The sequence below is a fragment of the Pleurodeles waltl genome, chromosome 11 (assembly GCF_031143425.1).
Source record: "Pleurodeles waltl isolate 20211129_DDA chromosome 11, aPleWal1.hap1.20221129, whole genome shotgun sequence".
In the NCBI taxonomy this organism is placed as follows: Eukaryota; Metazoa; Chordata; class Amphibia; order Caudata; family Salamandridae; genus Pleurodeles; species Pleurodeles waltl.
This window is the reverse complement of record NC_090450.1, coordinates 908,415,017-908,431,369: the sequence shown is the minus strand read 5'-3', so window position 1 is coordinate 908,431,369 and position 16,353 is coordinate 908,415,017. Positions and strand designations below refer to the sequence as shown.

General features: G+C 47.1%; 1 protein-coding gene across 1 annotated transcript in view; it reads right to left on the bottom strand.

Moving 5' to 3' along the window:
- Positions 1 to 15,983, bottom strand: part of PPP1CC (protein phosphatase 1 catalytic subunit gamma) — a 147,653-nt gene extending 131,670 nt beyond the window's left edge. Inside the window, exon 1 of the mRNA XM_069214857.1 lies at positions 15,758 to 15,983. Coding sequence (XP_069070958.1) covers positions 15,758 to 15,812 — 55 coding nt within the window. The 5' untranslated portion in view covers positions 15,813 to 15,983. The remainder of the gene's footprint in view (positions 1 to 15,757) is intronic.
- Between the last annotated feature and the right edge of the window lie 370 nt (positions 15,984 to 16,353).

Below are 16,353 nucleotides of genomic sequence, written 5' to 3'. Positions count from 1 at the left end.
GAGGAGTCACTGGCCAGTCAGGACAGCCCCTAAGGTGTCCTGAGCTGAGGTGACTCTAACTTTTAGAAATCCTCCATCTTGCAGATGGAGGATTCCCCCAATAGGGTTAGGATTGTGACCCCCTCCCCTTGGGAGGAGGCACAAAGAGGGTGTACCCACCCTCAGGGCTAGTAGCCATTGGCTACTAACCCCCCAGACCTAAACACGCCCTTAAATTTAGTATTTAAGGGCTACCCTGAACCCTAGAAAATTAGATTCCTGCAACAAGAAGAAGGACTGCCCAGCTGAAAACCCCTGCAGCGGAAGACCAGAAGACGACAACTGCCTTGGCTCCAGAAACTCACCGGCCTGTCTCCTGCCTTCCAAAGATCCTGCTCCAGCGACGCCTTCCGAAGGGACCAGCGACCTCGACATCCTCTGAGGACTGCCCCTGCTTCGAAAAGACAAGAAACTCCCGAGGACAGCGGACCTGCTCCAAGAAAAGCTGCAACTTTGTTTCCAGCAGCTTTAAAGAACCCTGCAAGCTCCCCGCAAGAAGCGTGAGACTTGCAACACTGCACCCGGCGACCCCGACTCGGCTGGTGGAGACCCGACACCTCAGGAGGGACCCCAGGACTACTCTGATACTGTGAGTACCAAAACCTGTCCCCCCTGAGCCCCCACAGCGCCGCCTGCAGAGGGAATCCCGAGGCTTCCCCTGACCGCGACTCTTTGAACCTACAGTCCCGACGCCTGGGAGAGACCCTGCACCCGCAGCCCCCAGGACCTGAAGGACCGGACTTTCACTGGAGAAGTGACCCCCAGGAGTCCCTCTCCCTTGCCCAAGTGGAGGTTTCCCCGAGGAATCCCCCCCTTGCCTGCCTGCAGCGCTGAAGAGATCCCGAGATCTCTCATAGACTAACATTGCGAACCCGACGCTTGTTTCTACACTGCACCCGGCCGCCCCCGCGCCGCTGAGGGTGAAATTTCTGTGTGGACTCGTGTCCCCCCCGGTGCCCTACAAAACCCCCCCTGGTCTGCCCTCCGAAGACGCGGGTACTTACCTGCAAGCAGACCGGAACCGGGGCACCCCCTTCTCTCCATTCTAGCCTATGTGTTTTGGGCACCACTTTGAACTCTGCACCTGACCGGCCCTGAGCTGCTGGTGTGGTGACTTTGGGGTTGCTCTGAACCCCCACCGGTGGGCTACCTTGGACCAAGAACTGAACCCTGTAAGTGTCTTACTTACCTGGTAAAACTAATCAAAACTTACCTCCCCTAGGAACTGTGAAAATTGCACTAAGTGTCCACTTTTAAAACAGCTATTTGTCAATAACTTGAAAAGTATACATGCAATTTTGATGATTTGAAGTTCCTAAAGTACTTACCTGCAATACCTTTCGAATGAGATATTACATGTAGAATTTGAACCTGTGGTTCTTAAAATAAACTAAGAAAAGATATTTTTCTATATAAAAACCTATTGGCTGGATTTGTCTCTGAGTGTGTGTACCTCATTTATTGTCTATGTGTATGTACAACAAATGCTTAACACTACTCCTTGGATAAGCCTACTGCTCGACCACACTACCACAAAATAGAGCATTAGTATTATCTATTTTTACCACTATTTTACCTCTAAGGGGAACCCTTGGACTCTGTGCATGCTATTCCTTACTTTGAAATAGCACATACAGAGCCAACTTCCTACATTGGTGGATCAGCGGTGGGGTACAAGACTTTGCATTTGCTGGACTACTCAGCCAATACCTGATCACACGACAAATTCCAAAATTGTCATTAGAAATTGATTTTTGCAATTTGAAAAGTTTTCTAAATTCTTAAAAGACCTGCTAGGGCCTTGTGTTAGATCCTGTTTAGCATTTCTTTTAGAGTTTAAAAGTTTGTAAAAGTTTGAATTAGATTCTAGAACCAGTTTTAGATTCTTAAAAAGTATTCCAACTTTTAGAAGCATAATGTCTAGCACAGATGTGAATGTGGTGGAACTCGACACCACACCTTACCTCCATCTACAGATGAGAGAGCTAAGGTCACTCTGTAAACTAAAGAAAATAGCAATGGGCCCCAAACCTACCAAAGTACAGCTCCAGGAGCTTTTGGCAGAGTTTGAAAAGGCCAACCCCTCTGAGGATGGCAACTCAGAGGATGAAGATAGTGACTTGGAGGGAAATTCCCCCCCTCCAGTCCTACTTAGGGAGAGCAGGGCTTCTCAAGCCCTGACTCCACAAATAATAGTCAGAGATACTGGTTCCCTCACAGGAGGGACCAACAACTCTGAGATCACTGAGGATAACTCCAGTGAAGAGGACATCCAGTTAGCCAGGATGGCCAAAAGATTGGCTTTGGAAAGACAGATCCTAGCCATAGAGAGGGAAAGACAAGAGATGGGCCTAGGACCCATCAATGGTGGCAGCAACATAAATAGGGTCAGAGATTCTCCTGACATGTTGAAAATCCCCAAAGGGATTGTAACTAAATATGAAGATGGTGATGACATCACCAAATGGTTCACAGCTTTTGAGAGGGCTTGTGTAACCAGAAAAGTGAACAGATCTCACTGGGGTGCTCTCCTTTGGGAAATGTTCACAGGAAAGTGTAGGGATAGACTCCTCACACTCTCTGGACAAGATGCAGAATCTTATGACCTCATGAAGGGTACCCTGATTGAGGGCTTTGGATTCTCCACTGAGGAGTACAGGATTAGGTTCAGGGGGGCTCAGAAATCCTCGAGCCAGACCTGGGTTGACTTTGTTGACTACTCAGTGAAAACACTAGATGGTTGGATTCAAGGCAGTGGTGTAAGTAATTATGATGGGCTGTACAATTTATTTGTGAAAGAACACCTGTTAAGTAATTGTTTCAATGATAAACTGCATCAGCATCTGGTAGACCTAGGACCAATTTCTCCCCAAGAATTGGGAAAGAAGGCGGACCATTGGGTCAAGACAAGGGTGTCCAAGACTTCAACAGGGGGTGACCAAAAGAAAGGGGTCACAAAGACTCCCCAGCAGAAGGGTGATGAGACAACCAAAACTAAAAATAGTAAAGAGTCTTCTACAGGCCCCCAAAAACCTGCACAGGAGGGTGGGCCCAGAGCCTCTTCACAAAACAATGGGTACAAGGGTAAAAACTTTGATCCCAAAAAGGCCTGGTGTCATAGCTGTAAACAGCATGGACACCAAACTGGAGACAAGGCCTGTCCCAAGAAAGGTTCCACTCCAAACTCCCATCCAGGTAACACTGGTATGGCTAGTCTCCAAGTGGGATCAACAGTGTGCCCAGAGCAAATCAGGGTCCACACTGAAGCTACTCTAGTTTCTGAGGGTGGGGTGGATTTAGCCACACTAGCTGTCTGGCCGCCTAACATGCAAAAATACAGACAGCAACTCTTAATTAATGGGACTAGAATAGAGGGCCTGAGGGATACAGGTGCCAGTGTCACCATGGTGACAGAGAAACTGGTTTCCCCTGGCCAATACCTGACTGGAAAAACTTACACAGTCACCAACGCTGACAATCAGAGAAAAGTACATCCCATGGCAATGGTTACTTTAGAATGGGGAGGGGTCAATGGCCTGAAACAGGTGGTGGTCTCCTCAAATATCCCAGTGGACTGTCTGCTTGGAAATGACCTGGAGTCCTCAGCATGGGCTGAGGTAGAGCTAAAAACCCATGCAGCAATGCTGGGTATCCCTGAACTGGTGTGTGTGAAAACAAGAGCACAGTGCAAGGCACAGGGTGAAAAAGTAGAGCTGGAGTCTGGAAAAATGGCCCAGCCTACCAAGAGAACAGGAAAGTCAGTTGGGAAACCAACTGCAACACAGCAAAAGAAAGGGAACCTCTCTTCTCAGGAAGAAGTTCTGCCCTCTGAGGGAACTGAGCCTTTGGAGCTTGAACCTTATCAGGTTGAGCTCTTAGGCCCAGGGGGACCCTCAAGGGAAGAGCTGTGTAAGGGACAAGAAACCTGTCCCTCTCTTGAAGGCCTTAGGCAGCAAGCTGCTGAAGAGTCCAAAGGCAAGAAAAATGGAACACATAGGGTCTATTGGGAAGATGGGCTCCTGTACACTGAGGCCAGAGACCCCAAACCTGGTGCCACTAGGAGAGTGGTAGTGCCTCAGCTGTTCAGAGAGTTCATCCTAACATTGGCCCATGACATTCCCCTTGCTGGACATTTGGGACAAACCAAGACGTGGGAGAGGTTAGTCAACCACTTCTACTGGCCCAATATGTCCAACATGGTTAAGGAGTTTTGCCTCTCCTGCCCCACCTGTCAAGCCAGTGGTAAGACAGGTGGGCATCCAAAGGCCCCCCTCATTCCACTTCCAGTGGTGGGGGTGCCCTTTGAAAGAGTGGGTGTGGACATAGTTGGTCCACTGGAACCTCCCACAGCCTCAGGAAATATGTATATCCTGGTAGTAGTGGATCATGCTACCAGGTATCCTGAAGCTATTCCCCTTAGGTCGACTACTGCCCCTGCAGTAGCCAAGGCCCTCATTGGTATCTTTACCAGAGTGGGTTTCCCTAAGGAGGTGGTGTCTGACAGAGGTACCAACTTCATGTCAGCATACCTAAAGCACATGTGGAATGAGTGTGGAGTGACTTATAAATTCACTACACCTTACCATCCACAAACTAATGGCTTAGTTGAGAGATTCAACAAGACATTAAAAGGCATGATCATGGGGCTCCCAGAAAAACTCAAAAGGAGATGGGATGTCCTCCTGCCATGTCTGCTTTTCGCTTACAGGGAGGTACCACAGAAGGGAGTAGGGTTCTCACCCTTTGAACTTCTGTTTGGTCATCCTGTAAGGGGACCACTTGCCCTTGTTAAAGAAGGCTGGGAGAGACCTCTCCATGAGCCTAAACAGGACATAGTGGACTATGTACTTGGCCTTCGCTCTAGAATGGCAGAGTACATGGAAAAGGCAACCAAAAACCTTGAGGCCAGCCAACAGCTCCAGAAGTTTTGGTATGACCAAAAGGCTGCACTGGTTGAGTTCCAACCAGGGCAGAAAGTCTGGGTTCTGGAGCCTGTGGCTCCCAGGGCACTCCAGGACAAATGGAGTGGCCCTTACCCAGTACTAGAGAGGAAGAGTCAGGTCACCTATTTGGTGGACCTGGGCACGAGCAGGAGCCCCAAAAGGGTGATCCATGTAAACCGCCTTAAGCTCTTCCACGACAGGGCTGATGTCAATCTGTTGATGGTAACAGATGAGGATCAGGAGGCAGAGAGTGAACCTCTCCCTGATCTTCTGTCATCAGACCCAAAAGATGGTACAGTAGATGGAGTGATCTACTCAGACACCCTCTCTGGCCAACAGCAAGCTGATTGTAGGAGAGTCCTACAACAGTTTCCTGAACTCTTCTCCTTAACCCCTGGTCAGACACACCTGTGTACCCATGATGTGGACACAGGAGACAGCATGCCTGTCAAGAACAAAATCTTTAGACAGTCTGACCATGTTAAGGAAAGCATCAAGGTGGAAGTCCACAAGATGCTGGAATTGGGAGTCATTGAGCGCTCTGACAGCCCCTGGGCTAGCCCAGTGGTCTTAGTCCCCAAACCTCACACCACAGATGGAAAGAAAGAGATGAGGTTTTGTGTGGACTACAGAGGGCTCAATTCTGTCACCAAGACAGATGCTCATCCAATTCCAAGAGCTGATGAGCTCATTGATAAATTAGGTGCTGCCAAATTTCTAAGTACCTTTGACTTGACAGCAGGGTACTGGCAAATAAAAATGGCACCTGGAGCAAAAGAAAAGACAGCATTCTCCACACCTGATGGGCATTATCAGTTTACTGTTATGCCCTTTGGTTTAAAGAATGCCCCTGCCACCTTCCAAAGGTTGGTGAATCAAGTCCTTGCTGGCTTGGAGTCCTTTAGCACCGCTTATCTTGATGATATTGCTGTCTTTAGCTCCACCTGGCAGGATCACCTGGTCCACCTGAAGAAGGTTTTGAAGGCTCTGCAATCTGCAGGCCTCTCTATCAAGGCATCCAAATGCCAGATAGGGCAGGGAACTGTGGTTTACTTGGGCCACCTTGTAGGTGGAGGCCAAGTTCAGCCACTCCAACCCAAGATCCAGACCATTCTGGACTGGGTAGCTCCAAAAACCCAGACTCAAGTCAGGGCATTCCTTGGCTTGACTGGGTACTACAGGAGGTTTGTGAAGGGATATGGATCCATTGTGACAGCCCTCACTGAGCTCACCTCCAAGAAAATGCCCAAGAAAGTGAACTGGACTGTGGACTGCCAACAGGCCTTTGACACCCTGAAACAAGCAATGTGCTCAGCACCAGTTCTCAAAGCTCCAGATTATTCTAAGCAGTTCATTGTGCAGACTGATGCCTCTGAACATGGGATAGGGGCAGTTTTGTCCCAAACAAATGATGATGGCCTTGACCAGCCTGTTGCTTTCATTAGCAGGAGGTTACTCCCCAGGGAGCAGCGTTGGAGTGCCATTGAGAGGGAGGCCTTTGCTGTGGTTTGGTCCCTGAAGAAGCTGAGACCATACCTCTTTGGGACTCACTTCCTAGTTCAAACCGACCACAGACCTCTCAAATGGCTGATGCAAATGAAAGGTGAAAATCCTAAACTGTTGAGGTGGTCCATCTCCCTACAGGGAATGGACTTTATAGTGGAACACAGACCTGGGACTGCCCATGCCAATGCAGATGGCCTTTCCAGGTTCTTCCACTTAGAAAATGAAGACTCTCTTGGGAAAGGTTAGTCTCATCCTCTTTCGTTTGGGGGGGGGTTGTGTAAGGAAATGCCTCCTTGGCATGGTTGCCCCCTGACTTTTTGCCTTTGCTGATGCTATGTTTACAATTGAAAGTGTGCTGAGGCCTGCTAACCAGGCCCCAGCACCAGTGTTCTTTCCCTAACCTGTACTTTTGTATCCACAATTGGCAGACCCTGGCATCCAGATAAGTCCCTTGTAACTGGTACTTCTAGTACCAAGGGCCCTGATGCCAAGGAAGGTCTCTAAGGGCTGCAGCATGTCTTATGCCACCCTGGAGACCTCTCACTCAGCACAGACACACTGCTTACCAGCTTGTGTGTGCTAGTGAGGACAAAACGAGTAAGTCGACATGGCACTCCCCTCAGGGTGCCATGCCAGCCTCTCACTGCCTATGCAGTATAGGTAAGACACCCCTCTAGCAGGCCTTACAGCCCTAAGGCAGGGTGCACTATACCATAGGTGAGGGTACCAGTGCATGAGCATGGTACCCCTACAGTGTCTAAACAAAACCTTAGACATTGTAAGTGCAGGGTAGCCATAAGAGTATATGGTCTGGGAGTCTGTCAAACACGAACTCCACAGCACCATAATGGCTACACTGAAAACTGGGAAGTTTGGTATCAAACTTCTCAGCACAATAAATGCACCCTGATGCCAGTGTACATTTTATTGTAAAATACACCACAGAGGGCACCTTAGAGGTGCCCCCTGAAACTTAACCGACTATCTGTGTAGGCTGACTAGTTCTAGCAGCCTGCCACAAACCGAGACATGTTGCTGGCCCCATGGGGAGAGTGCCTTTGTCACTCTGAGGCCAGTAACAAAGCCTGCACTGGGTGGAGATGCTAACACCTCTCCCAGGCAGGAATTGTCACACCTGGCGGTGAGCCTCAAAGGCTCACCTCCTTTGTGCCAACCCAGCAGGACACTCCAGCTAGTGGAGTTGCCCGCCCCCTCCGGCCAGGCCCCACTTTTGGCGGCAAGGCCGGAGAAAATAATGAGAATAACAAGGAGGAGTCACTGGCCAGTCAGGACAGCCCCTAAGGTGTCCTGAGCTGAGGTGACTCTAACTTTTAGAAATCCTCCATCTTGCAGATGGAGGATTCCCCCAATAGGGTTAGGATTGTGACCCCCTCCCCTTGGGAGGAGGCACAAAGAGGGTGTACCCACCCTCAGGGCTAGTAGCCATTGGCTACTAACCCCCCAGACCTAAACACGCCCTTAAATTTAGTATTTAAGGGCTACCCTGAACCCTAGAAAATTAGATTCCTGCAACAAGAAGAAGGACTGCCCAGCTGAAAACCCCTGCAGCGGAAGACCAGAAGACGACAACTGCCTTGGCTCCAGAAACTCACCGGCCTGTCTCCTGCCTTCCAAAGATCCTGCTCCAGCGACGCCTTCCGAAGGGACCAGCGACCTCGACATCCTCTGAGGACTGCCCCTGCTTCGAAAAGACAAGAAACTCCCGAGGACAGCGGACCTGCTCCAAGAAAAGCTGCAACTTTGTTTCCAGCAGCTTTAAAGAACCCTGCAAGCTCCCCGCAAGAAGCGTGAGACTTGCAACACTGCACCCGGCGACCCCGACTCGGCTGGTGGAGACCCGACACCTCAGGAGGGACCCCAGGACTACTCTGATACTGTGAGTACCAAAACCTGTCCCCCCTGAGCCCCCACAGCGCCGCCTGCAGAGGGAATCCCGAGGCTTCCCCTGACCGCGACTCTTTGAACCTACAGTCCCGACGCCTGGGAGAGACCCTGCACCCGCAGCCCCCAGGACCTGAAGGACCGGACTTTCACTGGAGAAGTGACCCCCAGGAGTCCCTCTCCCTTGCCCAAGTGGAGGTTTCCCCGAGGAATCCCCCCCTTGCCTGCCTGCAGCGCTGAAGAGATCCCGAGATCTCTCATAGACTAACATTGCGAACCCGACGCTTGTTTCTACACTGCACCCGGCCGCCCCCGCGCCGCTGAGGGTGAAATTTCTGTGTGGACTCGTGTCCCCCCCGGTGCCCTACAAAACCCCCCCTGGTCTGCCCTCCGAAGACGCGGGTACTTACCTGCAAGCAGACCGGAACCGGGGCACCCCCTTCTCTCCATTCTAGCCTATGTGTTTTGGGCACCACTTTGAACTCTGCACCTGACCGGCCCTGAGCTGCTGGTGTGGTGACTTTGGGGTTGCTCTGAACCCCCACCGGTGGGCTACCTTGGACCAAGAACTGAACCCTGTAAGTGTCTTACTTACCTGGTAAAACTAATCAAAACTTACCTCCCCTAGGAACTGTGAAAATTGCACTAAGTGTCCACTTTTAAAACAGCTATTTGTCAATAACTTGAAAAGTATACATGCAATTTTGATGATTTGAAGTTCCTAAAGTACTTACCTGCAATACCTTTCGAATGAGATATTACATGTAGAATTTGAACCTGTGGTTCTTAAAATAAACTAAGAAAAGATATTTTTCTATATAAAAACCTATTGGCTGGATTTGTCTCTGAGTGTGTGTACCTCATTTATTGTCTATGTGTATGTACAACAAATGCTTAACACTACTCCTTGGATAAGCCTACTGCTCGACCACACTACCACAAAATAGAGCATTAGTATTATCTATTTTTACCACTATTTTACCTCTAAGGGGAACCCTTGGACTCTGTGCATGCTATTCCTTACTTTGAAATAGCACATACAGAGCCAACTTCCTACACCTCCTCCCTCCCAAAACAACCTGCGCCAGAGAACTACATTGGTGTTCTCTTCAGAAAGAGGCCCAGTGGAGGCACACCATTCCACTAATCAGCTGAAATGGCTTTTGGGTCACTGTCTGGTCCCTGTGAAATATGGGGTTTTTATGCACTACTCTGAAAAAGCACATACATTAAAAAAAAAAAATTGCCATTTTAGTGAAAAATAAATAAGTCTTGTAAGAAGCTGGCTATCCATGTAGTGTACCAATGTTTGGGGGGCACTAAGCCTGCAGTCCAGGGGACCCATATCGGTTTACGTAATTACAAATGACAATTCCAAAAGCTTTCTTTCGTGATAGTGTGGGTGAGCAGTTAGGCTTATCAGGAAGTAGTGCTAAGCATTTGTTGTACTTTGAGGCAATAAATGATCCACACAAGAAGGAACTCGGGACCAATTATCTTAAAAAAAAAATTGGTTACTTTGGTATAATGTTTCAACACTAGAATATTGTTGCAAGAATACATTCTGAGAAAAAACAAGCAAGATACCTGAAGTGTCTTTAAAGATAGTAATGCAAACCTACGGAAAACAACATGTATCGCATAAGGGCATTCAACAGCAAATTACATGACCAGTCTTCAGGAGTTAAGGCGAGTATGGGGCACGGTCTAAGGCAGCACCCACAGGTCACCTGGTTAGAACAGCTGTACTTGAACACATTCACTGCTGCAGTGAACGTTCAAATTCCATATTTATTTAAATAAAAAAAAATATAAAAAAATAAATAAAAAGGTGAAAAATACTAAATAGTTAAATGGAAGTAAGGTTTATGATGCCTTGCTGAATGTAGAGAAATAAGCCCAGAAGTCTAGCAGTTAGACAGGGTGAGATTATAGCAGATGTAAGTTTTGGACAAAATAACTATTAAGTGAATCCTTGATTAAACCCTTTAAACGGTATTAATGTGTTCAACTCTACAGAGACCAGTTTTACAACCATGTACTAGCTGTAAGATTGGTCTCTGCAGAGCTGTGAAGCGTTCAGCTGACACTTTGCCAGGCCATAATAGATACTATAAGCACAATAATACCACTGAAGTATGGTGTCTTCAGGAATACAAGAAAGTATTAAGCACAGATGTACAGCTAGAGCAGACTGGCTAAATAGGCACAGCAACAGGAGAGACCCTGATCAAACCAGACTGAGAATTATTGCCGAGTCAGCAGATGCTGAAGTTCCTCAGAGAATGACAGACCATTAAAGAAGAAAAAAAATGCATCACACCCTAGAAATCTTGTCCCCATTCAATTTTAGGAAGTGGCATCACCCACTTTTAAATAGTAGCAAGGCACTCTCCAACACAGATGTTATTCAAAGCCTAAATGTCAACACTAAACTAGAGCTATGTATCATCTGCATAAGAACACCAGAAATCCAAGGGACCTGATCAGTTTCTACATAATTACTGAGCTTGATGGACAAGAGCAAACTCTTGAAGAAGACCACTTTTTACTGGATCCACCTTGGACTTAAATGGTGGCGGAACAGGGCGTGGTCAAGATGGCAGGAAGCGCTCTGTTGCTCCACCCCCCCTCCACATTACAGGGTGTGTCTCCAAAGTAATGTTTGACTCTTATCCCCTGCAGTTTTTCAGAAGTCCTCAAATTTCATGTGTGGTGGCAGATTTTTGGAAATTAAAGGCAGGGGTTTGTGGGTTTAAATGATTTTACCTGAAGGAGCCTGCAGCTAGTGAAAGGACACTGGCTACAGGAAACCTTATGTAGTGCACGCGCCACAGCAAGGAGCAGACCGCAAGCAAAACCCAAAAAGACAACGTTAGTCACATGGATGATGCAAGTGTGGGATCAAAAGCCCTAAAATATCCACTGAGCTCAACCCCTACCTTGCGTTCAAAAAAGAATGTCAACATGGCTGATTGACGCCAGTAAGGCCAAGGTTGGAGTCATCACCCATGCTATGCATGGAGGACCATGCAGTTTTTTCTCTTTTATTAAAAGTGTGCCTCTGATTACTGCTTGGCCCTCCGAGTCGTGGCTTGCAAGCTTCTCTACAATGTGTAGGTTTGTGATAATACCTTGCTCTTTGGCTATGCAGAAAGATGGCCATTTACAGGACATAAAAAATAATTTAGGATTTAATGCAAATATCTGATTCATGGCATATTAGTTGCACTTACATTTTCTAAAACTTATGCTACTGAATGTATCCAATAGTGGACAGCCAAAAGTACTGCAAATATATTTTTAGAACTTTGGAATAGGACATCTGGGGCTTCCTAGCTAACTTAATCCCTCCACTTTGTTCGCAACATATGCGCGATTCCAATCCCCCAATTCCCCCCCCCCCCCCCACCCCAACACAAGAACACCCTGGAACTTTCCTTCTTTGACTGACGCATGTGAAAACACAGAATTAAACAAACTGAAAATCCCAAAAACATATACACTTCTAATACCATGAAAATTTAACAGTTTCGGTACCACCCAAGAACCCAGCTTTGTGTGTTGGGCCATGAAGGCACGTCCAACATTTCAGAAATCACCACATTTGAATCTGACCTGTAGGAGCTTAAAAAAATACATAAAAAATGCAGTCTTAAAATGATCAAAGCTCTAATAGGAATATACAACTTTATAAAAGTCTTCAGATTTAGAAGAGAAAGGTTTCTTGAAGTACATCACCAGCAGAAGTCTTAAACACCAGTCCAGATAGAAACCATCAGCCAAGAAGGAATGCAAGAGATATATATGCTGCACTCTTAAGGCAGTCCACAATTCCAAAACGTTGCTTACTGAGTGGATTTGGAAGGTCAAATGCAGGGAAAGACAATAGGTAATAACACTTGTTCTTCTATGCCCCCCACCCCGAGCAGCTCCCAGCCATCCAACGCATAGAAGAGGTTAAGCTCTCTAGTGGATAGATTCTTGTACACTAATAGGTGAAGTAAGAACTTCTTAAAACTACCACTATCAGTGAACAAACCAGTCATCAAATCAAACAGGAGTACAAGCAAACCACTACTTTGTGGGGGGGGGGGGGGGGGGGGGGAGAGAAAGAGAAGAACATCAACCACTGCACCAATGGTGCAATAGTGTATGAAGTGTCTAAATGTACAATTGAATTCTTAAAATGTACTATAAGAGTCAAGGAAGCTGAAAGCTAAAAATTAAATTTGAATCCTCAAATTTGTAGGCACATCAAACAACGTGGAGGACGTGTGGCTCCAACATTGCTTTAAAGATTTTTTTTTTTTTTTTAAATAATTACTTGTTTACAAACGAAATAAAATGTTTGCATTTGTGTACGTGTGTGATGAATGCTTGTTTCTGTATTGTTTTGCTTTTCAAATCATCGACAATGTTTAGACCAGAGTCTCCGCCTTCCAGTAATGACCCTGGGGGGCATCCTCGGATTCCAATAATGATAAAGTGGGGGTCCACACGTCAAAAGGTTGGGAACCACAGAGCAAAAACAGGGAGTAGTGAAGTGCTCGAGATCAGGGAAGCAAAGGAAGCTAATGTACCACACACTTCAGTAACACTGGAACTAGATACAGCATGAACGATTGATATAGCATCCATTTGGTATTACGTTCCGAGCTGTTTCCTCGGACTACTTGCACGGCACTAACCCCTACTAGAGATGTCAAAAAAATAAGATTCTTCAGATTGTCACGTTGTTTCCATCAGTTTCAACTGCACGGATGAGGGTTTCTCAATTTTGTGATGCAACAGTACTGCATATACCACTTTTCTTTCACAGTACATTAAAATACATATATGCCCCTGCAATTGCAAATTCAAATAGCCGCTCAGAATGAGTAGAAAAAATATTTTCACAGTAACTCATTAAAAAGAACCACAGTACTTAGCTGCACAAACTATCATGGAAACATGAATGTGAACATAAAATGAACGGAGTCCTAGTTTTCAGAATGTGTCCCGTCCTCCATAGCTTGACCAGAGCAAGCAAGGCAAATCCAATCCCAGAAGATTACCTATAAAAACAAAAGGCAATCCATTTGGGTCACGGACGCCCACCTATGGCTCACATTACGCCGCACCAGAGAAGCCAGAAAATCCAATAACCTGCAAGAGTTGGAAATTGCTTCTTGCCACCGAGATAACCCACTTTCTCACATGAAAGAACCACCGCGCTCCGAGGCGGCACCAATGTTCAGAATGACAGACACCTTACTGGCACAAATAATTCAGCTGAAAGACATTACTTGAACACCATGGGGTGCACACTGATTTTCACCAGAGTATGGTTATAGTCTCACTTTAAATCAAGACGAAAATAAGAATAGCAACATACTGATGCCAAAGATAGACAAGTGAGGGGTGCGGATAGCGTGTTTTTCTATTTCAGAGGCAGTCGCGAGTTAAAAGACAAGGAAGAGAATGATTGTGAGCGCCATCACCACCTTCACTCAACAACGCAAATGCGTTGTTTTCGAAAGGCGAGCTGTCAGGACGGATAGCGACCACGACAGGGCTACAACGGTGTAAATATTTGAGTCTAGAAAGCGGACTGAGAGGGACGTCGAAAGCAGTTGTGAAATTAAAGCTGAGAATTTTCGGCCTCAAACACATAAGCTTACACCATAACTCGAATGGTCCGATCCAGATCGGATTTCGGGAGGTAACTGACTTCACGTTTTTTTTTTCCTCTTTTTTTTAAATCCGTCAGAAAATGTCACCAAATTCCGCACGACCTGTTTTCAGAGAGGATCCAGTGAAAACAAACTGTTCTGGTACAGGACTAGAAATCACTTCAATTAACACAAATTGTACACTACGTACGAGACGCATTTATTGCATTCTACTTAGTGCTTCGTTGGCCGTTCTAAACATCGGGGAGCGTTGTCTTAAATCATTGTGTCCCTCAGTCGATGTGCAGTTGTGTCCTACTTCTATGTTTGTGAAATGTCCGGGTTTTTGGTTTCCAAAGTCTCGTCACATTAGTTGGAGTCCACCTACAAGAATGACTTACTGATCAAGTAAAGGGCAATATGGGAGGACGGCAGAACAGACACCGTACATTTCAAGCAGCGACCGCATACATTCAACACTTGTCACTGAAATTGAAATGCGAGTGTGTTACGTCATAAAGAGTCAAACAGGTGCGCGACTAAACGTGGGTCTATAATATGAATGACAACATACATTAAGCATAAAAAATAATAATATGAACACGCACAAGCATTCCGGACCTCAAAAGGTGTGAATAACCCAGTGTAATCAACGGGCCCCATTAATTTCGAGGACACGGGCTTTCTTATATAAAGCTATGGCAAACGTACGGTTTCAACATCTGAGGCAAGCGGCGTACGTACAGAATATCGGCTATGAGAGGCTCTATAATAAGTCCCGACGGGCTATCACGCCCCTAAAACAAGATGTTCAGCTTGCAGAGAAGCGGGGGCTTTAGGATTGTCACTTCACTACTGGAGTCAATATTTTCCTTAAGATGAGCGAAAAGAAGAACGCGTTGTGCTTCCTGTCAAAAACAGATATAGACTGCCCCTTATTACTTCCACCAAAAGTGAATACCGATCCCCCAGTTCAAGGAACCACAAGGACAAAAAGCATACAAAAAGCATACAACCAAGGTATGCTAAGGAAGAGGTCGTCCGCAAATTAGCCACGCGCACCTCAAGAGCATTCCATTGCTAACAAATTCACAAGGAAGAGTTGGGGCTGGTCCCCAACACACAACTGTCTAAGAAAGTGCGCAATAGAGAGAGAAACCAGAGGGTGCAAAGTTAAATTGAGAATCAAGCACGGGCGCCAACGTAAAGCACCTTATTTCGGCCAACTGGGGGCATGTGCTCTTACCTGAAGCACGATTACCAGAGGGCACAATTTTCCCGTCTCTGGCTTTCTTTTCATAACCTATTGCTTTCTGGTTCGCCTAAACTAGGACAATTGTTCAAATCACATGGAAACGATGATCTAGTACAGAACCCCCAAGATTAACAATGTGCGCCTAATAAAACGGTAACCTTAATCTTTAGAAACACCAAGAACAGGCAGGTACCCTACAAGAACTCTAAGCGCGCTCACTGTGCGAAGACAAGGGTGCAGGGGCTCGGGCATAGATGAGGAATAACGGTCCAGCAGGCGGGTACCCCGGGGAAAGGGACACTGCGCTCTGTAGGTCACGCTCTGTATAGTGTACAGCTCTGCCGCCCGCCTCTAACCCTCACCACAAACAAACCCTAAACACACTCCCCCAAAACAAGTCTTGACACCCCCCCTCCCCGGACGACCCGTTACTCTTAGAATCCCCGCCCCCTCCTCACCTTCCAGCAAGCGCTGAATGATGCTGTCGATGTTCAGCTTGTCAACATCGGCCATTACTCAGCGGGGACGCGCGGCGAAAAGACGTACGGAAACAGCGCGGAGGGCCGGCGCTCGGCGAGCAGTCCGAGGGGGCCACGTGTGGCAACTCACAAGGTTCAGCCACGGGCCAAGCGTTCAGCACAGCCTGCGCCTCAGCCGGCGATCAAAGATGGAAACAAGATGGCTACCCTTCTCAGCCGGCCGGCGCAAGAATACAGGAAACCGTCCTACGTCACCATTTATCACGTGGTGCGTCAGCGCGCAATGGGGAAAAGCACACCTCCACGCCGCGGATCCTTGCGCCCCGCGCTCACTTCTGCTTAGGCACGCTACGATTCCTCTGCGCACTATATTCCATTTGAACATAAACTGTCACTGGTTGTCAAAAGGTCCGGTTGCTGCGTGCACCGGATTGTGAGGTCACTTCGCTGACCAGCGGGAAGCCTGGTGTGATTGTTGGCTGCCAGCAGCATCACAGGAGCAGTGATAGAAACCCTCTGCACTTCTATGTTGTTCTTAAGCGCGCTTTATTTATTCATTGAAAACAAGGAAGCCC